Raw genomic sequence first — 15,634 nt, 5'->3', positions numbered from 1 at the left:
TCGGAGGCTTGCTCCCGTTCCAGAGCTATCGGGCTCCACCCAATTTATTGGTTTACAAGCTCTTTGTTCTTAGGGCAGATGGGAAGGGGTGGACGGGATGAAGGAAAGGATTAATCAGTAAAAGAGAATCATGAGTCATTCAATAAGATGTACAGCAGTGGCGGTTTCTGTGAATTTCCTTGAGCAAAGGCGTGTGTCTAAACTACTTAAGATCTTCAACTTATCAGGACTGAAATGGGTGGGAGCAGGTTTCGGGAGGAGCCAAGATGTTTGATTATATTCCACTGCTTCAAGGGAGTGTTGTCTCCCTGAGCAACCTGTGGAATAAGGAGACTTTTCTCCTCAGAGGCCACCCATGGCTTCCCATGGGTGTCTCACACAGGGGAGACCAACTCAACTGGCACCCCAGAAACTCTCTTTCCCACAAAAGCTGGGCTGGTTCTGATCCTTAACCTATTCTGGCAGTGACGCACTCAACCCCACAGGGAGTGGAGGAGCCCCAGGAAGAAGATGATGTTTTGGAGAAAACGCTCCAAAGCCCTCTGCATTGGGCTGACTCTGGCCATTACTGTCAGTCTCCTTCTGGTATTTTTTAGCAAGGGGACTTTACAAAACCTGTTTATGGGTGGTCTCCACAAAGAGCTTCCTTTACATCTGAATGAGCGCGATGGGGCAGTGATAAAAAGACTCTCCCAGTTGGAGACGGAATTGAAGCATCTGAGTAAGTTTACAACGCTAACCTGGAAGGTGTGTGTGTGCATGTGTGCGCACGCATGTGCGTGTGTGTATGTTTATGGGCGCTTAGGAAAAAGAGATGTAGAGGGGACGATGGGCGAGAGGTCACATTTTCATCTCAGTCGCTCATTGAAGCATCTGACACTGAATTCGGTGCCTTCAAATGGGAGATGGGTATTGAGAGCGAAGTGAGTAGACGTGGAAATTAGAGCGAGCATTATGGGGGAGGTGAACATGTGTGTGTGTATGCCTGTGTGGGCTTGTGCACATGCATTATCATTATATCTACATATATGCAGGCAGCGAGACAGAGTAAGAATCCCAAGGGCCTTAGGGATGTGTAGCGTAGCCCTGTCCTTAGGCCTGTGTGTGGTAGGGGCTGTTCAAGAGAGGTGGCAATCTCTGGGGCAAAGGCCTCACTTCCATTTTGCTGTGTGCTCCTGTCATGAACTAATGAGGGCTTTGTTAGAGGACCTAAGATCGAATCCTGATGTGCCACTGTGGTTGTGTGACTTTGAGCAAGTGCTTCTCTCTCTCAGCCTCAGGTTCCTGCTCTGTAAATGGAGATGATGATAATAATGATAGTTATCCACCTGACCTAGCAGGGTTGTGAAGTGGATGCAGAAAGTGATCTATAAACAGCTCTGGGCCAAATTTTAATGTCCTCATTTAAAGTTAAGGGTAAGATTTCAACACATTCTGGGATTTGTTTGTGATTCCGGCTCACCATGGAACTCTAATGCCTCTGAATTTTATGAGCCTGTGCATCCAACTTCAGCAAGGGAAGCAGCCATTTCCCCCTGCTCCCCAGGTAACAGGGATCAAATGCTGGAACCCCTGAGGGAGGTGTTTTATGTGTGAGCAGGGATGTGACTGCCCCGGTGTGTGCACATGGGGCTGAATTGGGGAAAGTGTCTTTTAAAACGAGAACTGAGCATTGTCAGGGTTCAGAGTGAGGCTGGGAGATGGGTGGAAGGAAAGGCAAGAAGAGAAAAAGGAAGGGAAAGAAGCAATCAGGGAAAGGTCGAAGAGAGAGAGAAGGGAGATGAGAGAGGAGAAAAGAGCTGGGACAGGAAAGGAGCAGAGAAGTGAGGGAGTCCAGGGAGAGAGAGTGAAAGTTTGTGTGGAGACAAGAAGAAAAAAAGGGAAAGTGTGGTGGGACAGAAGGAGAGAATAAAAGGAGAGAGGAGGAGGCCTAAGGCACCCATAGCACCTTTTACGTCCTCCTTCATAAGACTCCTCATATTTTATTGTGGTACAGTTTTATGGAAAACAAGTTTCATAAGGTCTGTTTCCATGAACGTCTCATTCACTACTCATTTCTATTCATCCATAGAAGTTACATAGATGAATAAATGAGTGGGTGCGTCTAGGAAAGAGAGAGAAAAAGACAGGCAGACAGGGATGAAGGGAAGAGTGATATAGGGCAAGAGAGTGGATGAAACAGCGGGAAGATTGTCAGCTCCACAAGCCCTGGCTTACCTGGGTGGGTCGGACATTGCCCATGCAAATATGCTTGGTGAAGCTTCACCAGGAGGATGTCTGTGTACCTAGGGTGGTGACCCCAGCACCACCCTCACTACTTGGCAGAGCATCCAGACACACCAGGACTCTCTCACCCATCCCCAGGGCTCATCACTGGCTCAGCCTCCTCAAGCCATAAAATGGCAGGAGTTCTACCCAAAGCCTCGCTATTCTTTCTGTCAGCTAGGACACAGTGTGCCATGAGGAGCCACCCAGAGCCATCTGGCTTACTCCTCTTTCCTTCTTTGCAAAGACCTTTCTTGTTATTCTTGGTGCTCCCACATTTTATTCGCTCTGAAATGATGTGATGTCAGAGACTCACATTGGGACTTATCACACCAAACAAACATAGATATATATAGAGAAAAGCCTCTCACCCAGGCAACCTGTGCTAGCTGCAGGAGCAAGCATTCTTCTGACTTCTGAGACAGTACAAGGTGTGTCCAGGTGACTTACCTGCCGCTGGGCAGCTGCCATGCACACTCCTCACACCTGATGCTGCTCAGGCAGAAGCCAGGCAGCTATAACAGTGTTCTTGGCTGGAGAACACCTGACCTAGCAGGCAGGGTGTCATCTGTGGAGTTGAATGGAGACAAATATGTTGGGAAAACCAGTCCCACACCACCTGGTGGGTACCCCGAGTCCGGCGGAGGCAAAGGAGTTAGAAAGAGACAGAAAAAGCGTTTAAAAGGCGGGTCCAGGGGACTGGAGTGCTGGAGTCCTGCACACCTGAGATGAACCTCAGAAATTCTTCTGGGCCCTGTTTCTAGATCTCCAATGCTCTTTTTTCCCACAGGGCTTCCTGTAACTAAAAGCCAGTTTAATTCCCCTTCATCCTGTTTGCTCATTGCCTCCAGGATCCCAGGAAGATTTAAAAAAATCATGAGTCAATAAGGAAACTTAGTTGAATCATGTAAGCTACCAATAGCAAAAGCAAGCAATGATAATTATATCCCTGTTGAGGGAGGGATCAATGACTCTAGGCCAGTTTTCTGGAACCTCCCTCAGGGTTCATAAAAACCCCACCATGGGGATGTCAATGGGTGCGTCCCTTTGGGGGCTTAGAAGGTTTCAGTATAGGTTATGGGGATGACCTAGTGATGCTGTATTCATACTATCAGATTATGCATTTCCTCAAATTGACTTTAGGATGGCCAGGTCCAAACCAGCTCCCACTGACAGCCACGAGTGAAAGAGAAAATCAGATCTCCCCCAAGGAAGAACGCAGAGGAGCTTAGAGGTCGGAAGAATCCAGTACCACCCTGGGACCCCTGCGTGCTCAGGACAGAAAAGTATGAATAACCATACTGTTCCATCTGGGACACGGTAAACAGCGTGCTCTCACTTCTTGTTTCTACCTGAGCAAGTATGCTTGGTGTTCACATGAGCCTCCTTTGAGAGACCTACCATTTACTTTTTGCCCAAGTTTTTTCGACGATCCTCTTTTTGTCTTAACCATGTCAAGAGTTGATTCTCTTTCTCCTTTTCCTTCTTTTTGGGCCAGTCTTACATCACTTTACAAACATGTTCTCCTCCCAGTCATAGGACTTCCCTGCTTCCCTCTCGGGGACTGTATATGGATCTGAAATCCAGCACACGTTCTGCTTGCCAAGCCATGTGCTGTGGCATGAGATTCATCTACCTGGAGCAAAGTCACACAGTGGGGCTGTCCCCTCACCAAGCTGGTGACCCTGAGTGGCTGTCATCCAGAAAACAAGGATGCCTTCTTCTAACTTGTGGAAAGATGCTGGACAGGCTGCAGGTGATCCTCTCAGTCTGGTTGAAGTTTCGTGTGGGCTTAGGGGAGATTAGTAGGAACAAAGTGGATCCTATGTCAGAGTGCCTTGATCACCATTGTGGGATTTAGTGCTGAAGAATGTCATAATCACTAAACACTAAAATGGTTACTTTTTCTTTTTGCTGAGTACACAGATTGAGCCTGAGGGAGTTCAAGGTGCATATGCTAAGATACTCCAGCACAAATCTTACAGGGTGGAAAGGTGAGGTAAATAATAGATAACATCATGGATCCTGGAGGGCATCTTCTGCATAAAACATCCTCTGCCTGGGTCTATCACTATCTGTCCATTCTTTTGAGTTAAGGCAATGTTTCCCAAATTAATGTGACAATTAGATTTGTCTAGACCAATTGTTTAAAATGCAGATTCTCAGGCTCTACTCCAGAACAGAGTCAGAATCTCTAAGGGAGGCCTGGGCTTCCCTTCCCCCTTGTGCTTCCAGGGTGAGGTGACACCTTGCCCTGCTTTGGCTTCCGCTCAATGGGCTGCACCCACTGTCCTGCACCTAACTTTCCGACATGCCCCAGTGAGATGAACCCGGTACCTCAGTTGGAAATGCAGAAATCACCCGTCTTCTGTGTCGCTCACATTGGGAGCTGTAGCCTAGAGCTATTCCTATTCAGCCATCTTCGAACCACCTCCAGATTCTGTATTTTTAACAAGCTTTTGAAGACATTCTTATGATCCCGGAAGTTGGAAATTGCAAGACTAGGGCAGCTCCAATTTTAAAGTTCCTCATAAATCAAGCACATGAGAAGCAAGGGCATGGGTGGATGATGGTGGTAGTGGTTAGAGCAGATTTGCCTTTGTTAGGCACTAATGGTGTAGTGTTTCTTAAATTTCACTATAAAAAGAATTACTCCTTGGTTTTATGAAAAAGCAGGTTCCTGTAATTTCTCCTGTCTGTATTTCCACCCAGCTCTCAGATCCTGATTTAGTGGATTTGGAGATTAGCCTGGGTATCTACATTAAAAAAAAAAAATCACAACTGATGATTCTGATGTAAGTGGTTCTCAGTCCTCATTCTGAAAAACATTAGCTTATTTTCTGCTGATTTCTCAAATCATAGTAAGTCAGTTCTTGGAGGAGCTTTGAAGATGTGGGATGGAGGAGTTTTGATGGGGCTAAAGGGAGAGACCTATCCAGTACATACTTTGCTGATACAGCCTTGCGTAGCTGATTCCTGCCATATTACCTACTCAAGTTCCCTGACATATTACATCCTCTGAGACAAGAGCTTATAAATTTTAAGATGTAGTGTGTAAACCATTAGAAGGAAATTAGGATGGAAAGGAATGCCCAGGTAACTAAGGAGGGGCTGAAATGTTTTCTCTCCCACCCCTGTCCTCTTCATTTGCAGAAGAAAGTATGAAATTGGCTCTGAGGCAGCAAGAAAATGTGAACAACACAATGAAGAGGGCAAAAGATGAAGAACGCCCTGTTCTGAAGGCAGTGGAAGCCAAGGTGAAGGAGACAAGGAAGCACAAAACCCAAATGAAACTCTTCCCACACTCACAGCTTTTCAGGCAGTGGGGCGAGGATCTTTCTGAGGCCCAGCAGAAAAAGGCCCAGGACCTCTTCCGGAAGTTTGGTTACAACGTGTACCTCAGCAACCAGCTGCCTCTCAATCGCACCATCCCCGATACACGAGACTACAGGTGGGATGAACCCGGCTTGGGCTTCTAGGGTCCTCAGTTTGATTTGAGGATGAGCTTTGGGAGCAGTGAAAATTGGAGGTTGGGGGAGTGGGGGATTGGGGGGGAAGGGGTTCAGGCTGAGCAAAGTTTTTGTTTTTAATTTATTTTATAATGACAGCTCAGAGAAGATAACCGCCTGATCCAAATATTTACAGACCCTTGGGAAAGAACAGAAATGTCAGAGGAGCAGAGGTCCTTTGCAACTCTGATCCAGAGAAACAGAGATATGGTGGTTCTAACTGATAATTTTTTTTTTTTTTTTGAGACGGAGTCTCGCTCTATCACCCAGCTGGAGTGCAGTGGCGCGATCTCGGCTCACTGCAAGCTCCGCCTCCCGGGTTTACGCCATTCTCCTGCCTCAGCCTCCCGAGTAGCTGGGACTACAGGCGCCCGCCAACTCGCCCGGCTAATTTTTTGTATTTTTTAGTAGAGACGGGGTTTCACCGTGTTAGCCAGGATGGTCTCGATCTCCTGACCTCGTGATCCACCCGTCTCGGCCTCCCAAAGTGCTGGGATTACAGGCTTGAGCCACCGCGCCCGGCCACTGATAATTTTACAGATGAGGAAACTGAAGCTGAGAAGGGACTTGCGCAAGTCACACCAAAGCCAGCAGCTCTGTCTCCTTCCCTAGGACTTTGCTCAAATTCTCTACTTGGATTCCTCTTTGCTGGTAAATCTAATTTGAAGAGCAATCCCTCTCCCTCTCCTTCTGTTTCCCTTTCCCATTGTTTTTTTTTCTCTTTCTGCGTCTCCCACGCTCCTTCATAACACTTTTTTAGAAACAGCTTTGTTGAGATATAATTCACATACCATACAATTTATCCATTTAAAGTGTACAATTTAATGTTTTTCAGTATATTCACAGAGCTATTCCCCATTCCCACAATCAATTTTAAAACATTTTCATCATTTTACTAAGAAACTGCATTAGCAGGCCCTCCCCATTTTTCTACAACTTCCTCATCCCTAGGCAACCACCGCTCATCTACTTTTTATTCCTATGGATTTGTCTGTTCTGGACCTTTTGTATTAATGGAATCATATAATATGGGGTCTTTTGTGACTAACATTTTTCACTTATCATGATGTTTTCAAGTATCATTCACATTATAACACATATCAATACTTCATTCCTTCTTATTGTCAAATAATATTTCATTGTCTGGATTATACCGCATTTCCTTTACCCATTCATCAGGTGATGAACATTTGGATTGTTCCCACTTACTGACCATTGTGAATAATACTGCTATGAACATTCATGTATAAGTTTTTGTGTGAACAAATGTCTTCTTTTCTTGCAGGTGTACCCTGTGGGTAGAATTGCTGGGCCGTATGATAATTCTGTATTTAGCCTTTCAAAGAACTGCTGGGTGGTTTTCAAAGTGACTCCATCATTTAACATTCCCTCAAGCAGTAATGAGAGTTCTGATTTTTCCACATACTAACATTTGTTATTATTTTTCTTTTTAACTATAGCCATCCTAGTGGGTCTGAAGTGATATCTCATTGTGATTTTGTTTTAAATTACCCTGAGGCCTGATAACATGGGACATCTTTTCATGTACTATTAGCCATGTGTACGTCTTCTTTGGAGAAATGTCTATTTGGAGACATTCTTTTTAAAAAAAACATTGGCTTATTTATCTTTTTGTTATTGAGTTGCAAAGTACTTTATGTATTCTAGATGTAAATTCCTATCAGAAATATGACTTGTTAATGTTTTCTTTCATTGTGTAGATTGTTCACTTTCTTGATGGTCGTCTTTGAAACACAAGAGTTTTAAATCTTAATGATGTCCAATTTATCTATTTTCTCCTTGGTTGCTTGTAGTTTTGGTGTTGTATCTAACAGACCATTGCTTGGTACAAGGTCATAAAGGTTTACACCCATGTTTTCTTCCAAGAATTTTATAGTTTCAGTCTTAAATTTAGGTGTTTGGTCCATTTTAAACTAGTTTTTGTACATATGTGACAAGGAGGGTCCAACTTCATTCTTTTATGTGTGGCTGTTTAGTTATCCTAGTATGTTTGTTGAATAGATTACTCTTTCCACATCAGATTGTCCTGCCACCCTTGTTGAAATCAATTGGTGATAAATGTAAGGGTTTATTTCTGGATATCAATCCTATTTCATTGCTGTATAGGCCTATCCTTATGCCAGGAACACATTGTCTTAACAATTGTAATTTTTTAGTACATTTTGAAATTGAAAATGTGAGTCTTCCAACTTCTTTCTCAAGGCTGTTTTGTCTATTCTGGGACTTTGAATTTCCATATGAGTTTTAGGACTAGTTTGTCAATTTCTGCAAAGAAACCAGCAGGATTTTGACAGGGATTTCATTAACTCTGTAGATCTGTAGATTTGTGGAGGACTTCATTTTAAAAATTAGATCTTCCAATCCACAAATGTGAGAAATCTTTCGATTTATTTAGGTCTTTAATTTCTTTCAACAATATTTTGAGTTTTCACAGTATTAGTTTTTTCACGTCTTTTGTTAAATTTATTCCTAGGTATTTATCTTTTTGATGCTATTGGAAATGTGACTGTTTTAAAAAATATTTTATTTAAATTGGCAAAATTGTGTATCTTATCATGTACAATATGATGTTTTGAAATGTATACACATTGTAGAATGGCAATATATATCTAAATTAACATATTCATTACCTCACAGTTATTTTTGGTGAAAATACTTGACATCTACTCTCTTAGCAATTTTCAAGAATACCACATATTGCTATTGACAATAGTCACAATGTTGTATAATACATCTCTTGAACTTATTCCTCCTATCTAACTGAAATTTGTATCCTTTAACCTAACATTTCTCTAATACCTCTTCACCCAGCCCCCACCCTGGCTCCTGGTAACCACCTTTCATTCTACTCTCTACTTCTATGAGTTTAACTTTTTTAGATTCCACGTATAAGTGAGATCATGTAGTATTTGTATTTCTGTTCCTGGCATATTTTACTTAACATAGTGTCCTCTACATTTATCCATGTTGTCACAAGAGACAGAATTTCCTTTTTTTTTGTGGCTGAATAGTATTCCACTATTATGAATAATGCTCCAATGAAAATGGGAGTGCAGTCTCTCTTCAATATACTCATTCATTTCCTAAGGAGATACATCCAGTATAGAGTTGCTAAATCATACAATAGTTCTATTTTTAGTATTTGAGGAACGTTTATACTATTTTCCTTATTGGGTATACTAATTTGTATTCCCACTAACTGTGCAATGGTTCTCTTTTTTCCACATTATCGCCAATACTTGTTATCTTTTATTTGTTGGTAGTAGCCATTCTAACAAAGGTGAGATGATAACGCAATGTGAGTTTAATTTGCATTTTCCCTGATGGTTAATGAGATGGAACATTTTTTTTCATAAAGCTCTTGGCCATTTATAGTCTTCTTTTGAGAAATGTTTGATTAGGTCATTTGCTGATTTTTATTTTTCTTGTTATTGAGTTGTTTCTGTTTCTTATTTCTTTTGGATATTAACTTCTTATGAAATATATAGTTTGCAAATATTTTATCTCATTCTGTAGGTTGTCTCTTCATCCTTTTGATTTTTTTCTTTGCCATGTAGAAGCTGTTTAGTTTGATGTAATCCTGTTTGTCTATTTTTGTTTTTGTTACCTGTGTTTGGGGTCTTATCCAAAAAGTCATTGCCCAAACCAATGTTCTGGAAAATTTTCCCTATTTTCTTTCTAGAAGTTTTACAGTTTTGGGTTTTATATTTAAGTCTTTAATCTAGTTTCAGGTCATTTTTGTATATGGTGTGATGAGATAGAGTTCAGTATTATTCTTTTTAAATGTGGATATTCAGTTTTCCCAACACCATTTATTGAAGAGGCAGTTCTTTTCCCATTGTGTTTTCTTGACATCTTTGTTGAAAATCAGTTCTATAAATGTGTGGATTTATATCTGTGCTCTATGTTCTGTTCCACTACTCTGTGTCTGTTTTTATAGCAGTATCATGCTGTTTTGATTACCATAGCTTAATACAGTATATTTTGAAGTCATGTAGTGTAATGTCTCCAGCTTTCTCCTTTTGGCTAAAGATTGCTTTGGCTATTCAGGATAATTTATGGTTCCATTTAGAACTTTTAGAGTTGTTTTTTCTATCTGTAAAGAAAAGTCTTTAGAATTTTGATAGGGATTGAATTCAATCTGCAGATCACTTTGGGAAGTATGAACATTTTAACAGTATTAATTCTTCCAATCCCTGAACCTGAGATGATTTTTCATTTATTTATGTTTCTTTAATTTCATTGACCAGTATTTTATAGTTTTCAATGTAGAGATTTTTCACTTCCTTGGTTAAATGTATTCATAAGTATTAAGTGTTGGTATAGTTTGTATGTAGAATTGTTTGCTTGATTTCCTTTTTTGATAGTTTGCTATTGGTGTATAGTAAGGCTACTGATTTTTGTATGTTGATTTTGCAACTTTAATGAATTTGTTTACCATTTTTGGTTGGTTCTTTAAGGCTTTATGTATATAGATCATATCATCTGCAAACAGGGACAATCTACACTTCTTTTCAATTTTGATGCCTTTTTATTTCTTTCTCTTGCCTGATTGCTCTCGCTAGGACTTCTAGTAGCATGTTGAATAGAAATGTGAGAGTGGGCATTCTTGTCTTGTTCTGGACCTTAGAGGAAAAGCTTTCAATTTTTCCTCATTGAGTATGATGTTAGCTGTGGGTTTGTCATATGACCTTTATTGTGTTGAAGCTACAATTCTTCTATACCTAATTAGTTGAGTTTTTATCATGAAAAAATGTTGAGTTTTTAAGTGATTTTTCACATCTATTGAAATGATCATATGGTTTTTGTCCTTCATTCTGTTAACATGGTGTATTACATATACAGATTTGTGTATGTTGGACTATCTTTGCATCGCATCCCTGAAATAAATCTCACTTCATTATGGTAAATAATCTTTTAATGCGTATTCAATTCAGTTTGCTAGTATTTTGATGAGGATTTTTGCATCAGCATTCATCAGGTATATTGGCCTGTAGTTTCCTTTTTTTCAGTCTTCTTGTCTGGTTTTGTTATCAGGGTGATATTGGCCTTATAAAATCAGTTTGAAAGTATCACCTACACTTCGATTTTTTGGAAGAGTTAGAGAAGGACTGGTATTATTAGTTCTTCCTTAAATGTTTGGTAGAATTCAGCAGTGAGATCATCAGGTCCTGGGCTTGTCTTTTTTTTTTTTTTTTGAGACCGAGTCTCACTCTGTCACCCAGGCTGGAGTGCAGTGACACAGTCTTGGCTCACTGCAACCTCCAACCTCCACCCCTCAGGTTCAAGCAATTCTTGTGCCTCAGCCTCCTGAGTAGCTGGGATTACAGGCACCTGCCACCACGTCCAGCTGACTAATCTTTGTATTTTCAGTAGAGATGGAATTTTGCCATGTTGGCCAGGCTGATTTCAAACTCCTGACCTCAAGTGATCCACCTGTCTCAGCCTCCCAAAGTGCTGGAATTACAGGCATGAGCCACCACACAGCCCCTAGGCTTGTCTTTGATAGGAAATTTTTTATTGCTAATTCAGTCTCCTTACTTATTATTGGTCTGTTCAGATTTTCCATTTTTCATGATTCAATCTTGATAGGCTGTATGTGTCCATGAATTTGTCTATTTCTTATGGGTTGTACAATTTGTTAATATATAATTGTTCTTAAGCCTCTTAATGACCTTTATATTTCTGTTGTATTAGTTGTAATTTCTGTTTCTCATTTCTGATTTTATTTATTTGATTCCTCTTTTTTTCTTAGTCTAGATAAAGATTCGTCAATTTTGTTTATCTTCTCAAAAAACCAAGTCTTAGTTTTATGAATATTATCTATTTTTTTTTAATCTCCATTGTATTTATTTTTGCTCTGATCTTTATTATTTACTCCTTCTACTAACTTTGAACTTAGTTTGTTCTTAGTTTTCTAGTTCCTTGAGGTCAAACTGTTTGTCTGATATATTTTTTCTTTTTTTGATGTAGGCATTTCTTCTGTAAGCTTGACTCTTAGAACTGCTTTTGCTGCATCCCGTGAGTTTCGATAGTTTGCTTTTCATTTTTATTTTTTCAATATTCTTTTTAATTTCCTTTGTATTTTCTTCATTGATCCATTGGCTGTTCAGGAGCATGTTATTTAATTTTTATATATTTGCAAATTATTCCAATTCCTCCTGTTGTTGATTTCTTGCTTCATACCATTATGGTCAGAAAAGATACTTGATACGGTTTCAGTCTTCTTAAATTTGTTAAGACTTGTTTTGTGGCCTAACGTATGATCTATCCTGGAGAATGTTCCTCGTGCACATGAGAAGAATGTGTATTCTGTTGTGGTTATTGGAATGCTCTGTATATGTTTGTTAGTCTATTTGGTCTAGAGTGTAGTTTAAGTTCTGATGTTTCCTTATTGATTTTCTGCCTGGATGATATTCCCATTGCTGAAAGTAGGGTATTAAAGTTTCCTACTATTATTGTATATTTTAAATATATTAACATTTGCTTTTTTATGTTAGGTTCTCCAGTGTTGGTTATCTATATATTTACAACTGTTGTATTCTCTTGCCAAATTAATCCCTGTATCATTATTAATGATATTCTTTGCCATGTTTTACAGTTTTTGGCATAAAGTCTACTTTATTGAGGTATAGCTATTCCTAATCGCTTTTGGTTTCCATTTACATGGAATATCATTTTCCAGCCCTTCACTTTGAATCTATATGTGTCTTTAATGGTGATGTGGGTTTCTTGTAAGCAGCATATAGTTGGGTCTTGTTTTCTTTCTTACCCATTTCGCCACTGTATGTCTTTTGATTAAATAAAACCCATTTACATTCAAGGAAATTATTGATACGTAAGGACTTTCTACTGCTATTTTGTTAATTGTTTTTCTGGTTGTCTTGTTAGATCATTTTTTCCTTTCTTTCTTGCCATCATCCTTTGCGATTAAGTTGTTTTCTCTAGTGGTGTGCTTTGATTCTTTACCTTTTATTTTTGTGTATCAATGATAAGTTTTTGCTTTGTGCTTTCCATGAAGCTTGCAAAAAGCATATTATCAGTATAACAAACTATTTTAAGCTGATAGCAACTTAACTTTGATTGCAAAATCTCTACACTTTTACTCCACTCCCCCCATTTTTAATTTTTAATGTCATCATTTACATCTTCCTGAATTATTAGAGCTATTGTTGTTTTAATAGTTTTGTCTTTTAATCTTCATGTTAAAGATATAAGTAACTTATGCACCATCATTACAATGAGTATTCTGACTTTGTATATTTACTTTTATGAGCAAGTTTTATAGGTTCATATGTTTTCACATTACTAATTAGCCTCTTTTTCTCTCAGCTTGAAGAACTCTCTTCAGCATTTGTTGTAAGACAGATCTGGTGGTAATTAACCCCCTCGGGTTTTGTTCATCTTTATCTATCCTTCATTGCTTAAGGACAGCTTTTCTGGGTACATGTAGTATTCTTGGTTGGCAAATGTTTTTTCCACTTCATCACGTTTCACTATTATTTATTTAAATAGGCTTTCTACCACTTTGTCTTTTTCTTCTCCTTTTTGAATGTTGTACTTCAAATATTTGCTCGTCTGATGCTATCCCATAAATTCAATGAGGTTTGTTCATTTTATATCTTTTACTATTATAAAATTTTCTCCTTTAGTGCTAGTAACATTTTTGTCTTAATACCTGTTTTGTTTGATATTAGTATAGCCAGTCTAGTTTTCTTACAGTTGCTGTTTACATGATGTATCATTTTCTATCCTTTTACTTTCAACCTAATTGTCTCTTTCAACATAAAGTATGGTTCCTATAGACAGCATATAGTTGGATCTTTTAAAAAATGCAATCTCTCATTCTCTACCTGTTGACTGGATTGTTTAATTTGTTCATATTTAATGTTTTATCGATATAGTTGAATTTATTTCTGCTGTTCTATTTTTGTTTTCTAGTGTCTCATGCCTTTTCCTTCTATCCGTCTTTTACTTTTTCTTTTTTCCCATTAAGTGAATATTTTCTAATATAACTGTATAATTCTTTTAATGATTTTTCACTATATTTTTTGATTTTTTAAGTGGTTGTTTTAGGGCTTATCACATACATTTTAACTTATCAGAATCTACTTAGAATTACAGTAGCTTAATTTCAATGAGATACAAAAAAGTTATTAATATATTGCTCTACTTGCTCTTCCTCCTTTTTTACTGTTATTATTACATGTTACATATATGTGTGGTAAAACTCCAAAATACATTATGATTGTGTAATTTTATGTCCATTAAAGAAAATGAGAAAAAGGAGAGGAAGTATTAATCATAGGCTTTGTTATATTCACCTTCTTATTTTACATGTCTGATTCTGTACATTTATTCCTGTGGATTCATTTTACTATCTTGTGTCATTTCTTTAACACAACTTTGTTCCCATTCACTTTCTGTGCGGTTATTACCAAATATATTACATTGTGATATTATAGACTGAATTATACAATTATATAGAATTGCTTTATGCAATTGCTTTTTACTTTTTAAGAGTGGAAAAGAGAAAGATATATATTTATACTGTCTTTTATAATTACATAATTACCTTTGCTGATATTTGTGTGTGTGTGTGTATGTGTATTTGAATTACTAAGGTCACTTGCTTTCAGCCTAAAGAGATTAGCTTTTCTTGTAAGGTGGGTCTGCTCGCAACAAATAAATTCTCTCAGCATTTGTTTATCTGTCAGTGCCTTTATTCGAAAAATGTAAGATAAAAAATGCTTGGTTGACAGTTTCGTTTTTCTTCTGGCATTTTCAATGTGCCATCCCATTGCTTTCTGACCTCTATTGTTTCTGATGAGATATCAACTGTCAATCTTATTGGGGTTCCCTTGTACATGATAAGTCATTTTTTCTTTTCGTTTCTTTCAAGATTTTCTTTTCATCTTTGGCTCTCAGCATTTGGATTATGATGGGCCTGGGTGTGTATCTCTGCATTCATTCTACTTGGAATTCATTGAGTTTCTTGAGTCTGCCTCAAAAAACTTTGAGAATGAATATTTCTTTTGGGGATTATAAAATGTATCATAAATTGCAGCCTCTTAGTTCTAAGATCTTGTAGCTGAATTGAACAGACATCAAGTGAAAAGAAATTGTGACCAGGCCATTCATAAATTGCTTTCTCTTTATGCTTTTAACCATCAGAGCAAAGTAATCCACATTCAAGATTCGACCTGTGATTCATGTAGCGCATGACAGTGGCTCAGTGTATGGTTTGATTGATCAATTGGTACTTTCTATCACATCACCCTAAAAGTGATTCTCTAGCATCCCTGATTCTCTGAGTTAGAAGGGAGTAGGAGAGCCTTAAATGAAGAAGAGAAAACTACTTCTTTACCAAGGCCTACTTATTTCAACATGTAGATTGGTTTACCTTGGATGTTTCACTCTAAGGTATTTAGAGGAATATTTAAATGAATTAGCTTGTGAACAAAATGGTGAAACATTTCATCTTTCATGCCAACTCCAACTAACTGGTAGTGACTACCTGGAGTATTATAGTGGGAAGACTTTTGAGTCAATATGATCAAAGACATAAGTGCTGTGGTCTGTTAGCAATGCCTGCTATACACAAGGAAGAGGAAATGATGGCAATTGTGTTAGTATTTGCCACTTGTGACCTGGGAGGCAAGTAGGACCTAATATATTTTCTGCAGGATCCACTGTATAATTTAGGTCTTGAGGCATGAGGATAATATGCAGGGATCAATTGGTAACTGGAGCTGCTTTGTTCTTAATTTTGGAGCATTTAGGTTTAATTCCATAGAGATTAATTCATAAAACTGCTTCTCAAAAAGTTTTACTATGGT

At 38.5% G+C, this 15,634-nt stretch overlaps 1 protein-coding gene across 1 annotated transcript in view; it reads left to right on the top strand.

Moving 5' to 3' along the window:
- The first annotated feature begins 334 nt into the window (after positions 1 to 334).
- Positions 335 to 15,634, top strand: part of GALNT8 (polypeptide N-acetylgalactosaminyltransferase 8) — a 58,819-nt gene continuing 43,519 nt past the window's right edge. Inside the window, exons 1-2 of the mRNA XM_033223130.1 lie at positions 335 to 721; positions 5,419 to 5,716. Coding sequence (XP_033079021.1) covers positions 511 to 721; positions 5,419 to 5,716 — 509 coding nt within the window. The 5' untranslated portion in view covers positions 335 to 510. The remainder of the gene's footprint in view (positions 722 to 5,418; positions 5,717 to 15,634) is intronic.

The sequence above is a fragment of the Trachypithecus francoisi genome, unplaced genomic scaffold (genome assembly GCF_009764315.1).
Source record: "Trachypithecus francoisi isolate TF-2019V2 unplaced genomic scaffold, Tfra_2.0 Lachesis_group11, whole genome shotgun sequence".
Lineage (NCBI taxonomy): Eukaryota > Metazoa > Chordata > Mammalia > Primates > Cercopithecidae > Trachypithecus > Trachypithecus francoisi.
The sequence above is the reverse complement of the archived record's forward strand: the minus strand, read 5'-3'. Positions and strand labels throughout refer to the sequence as shown.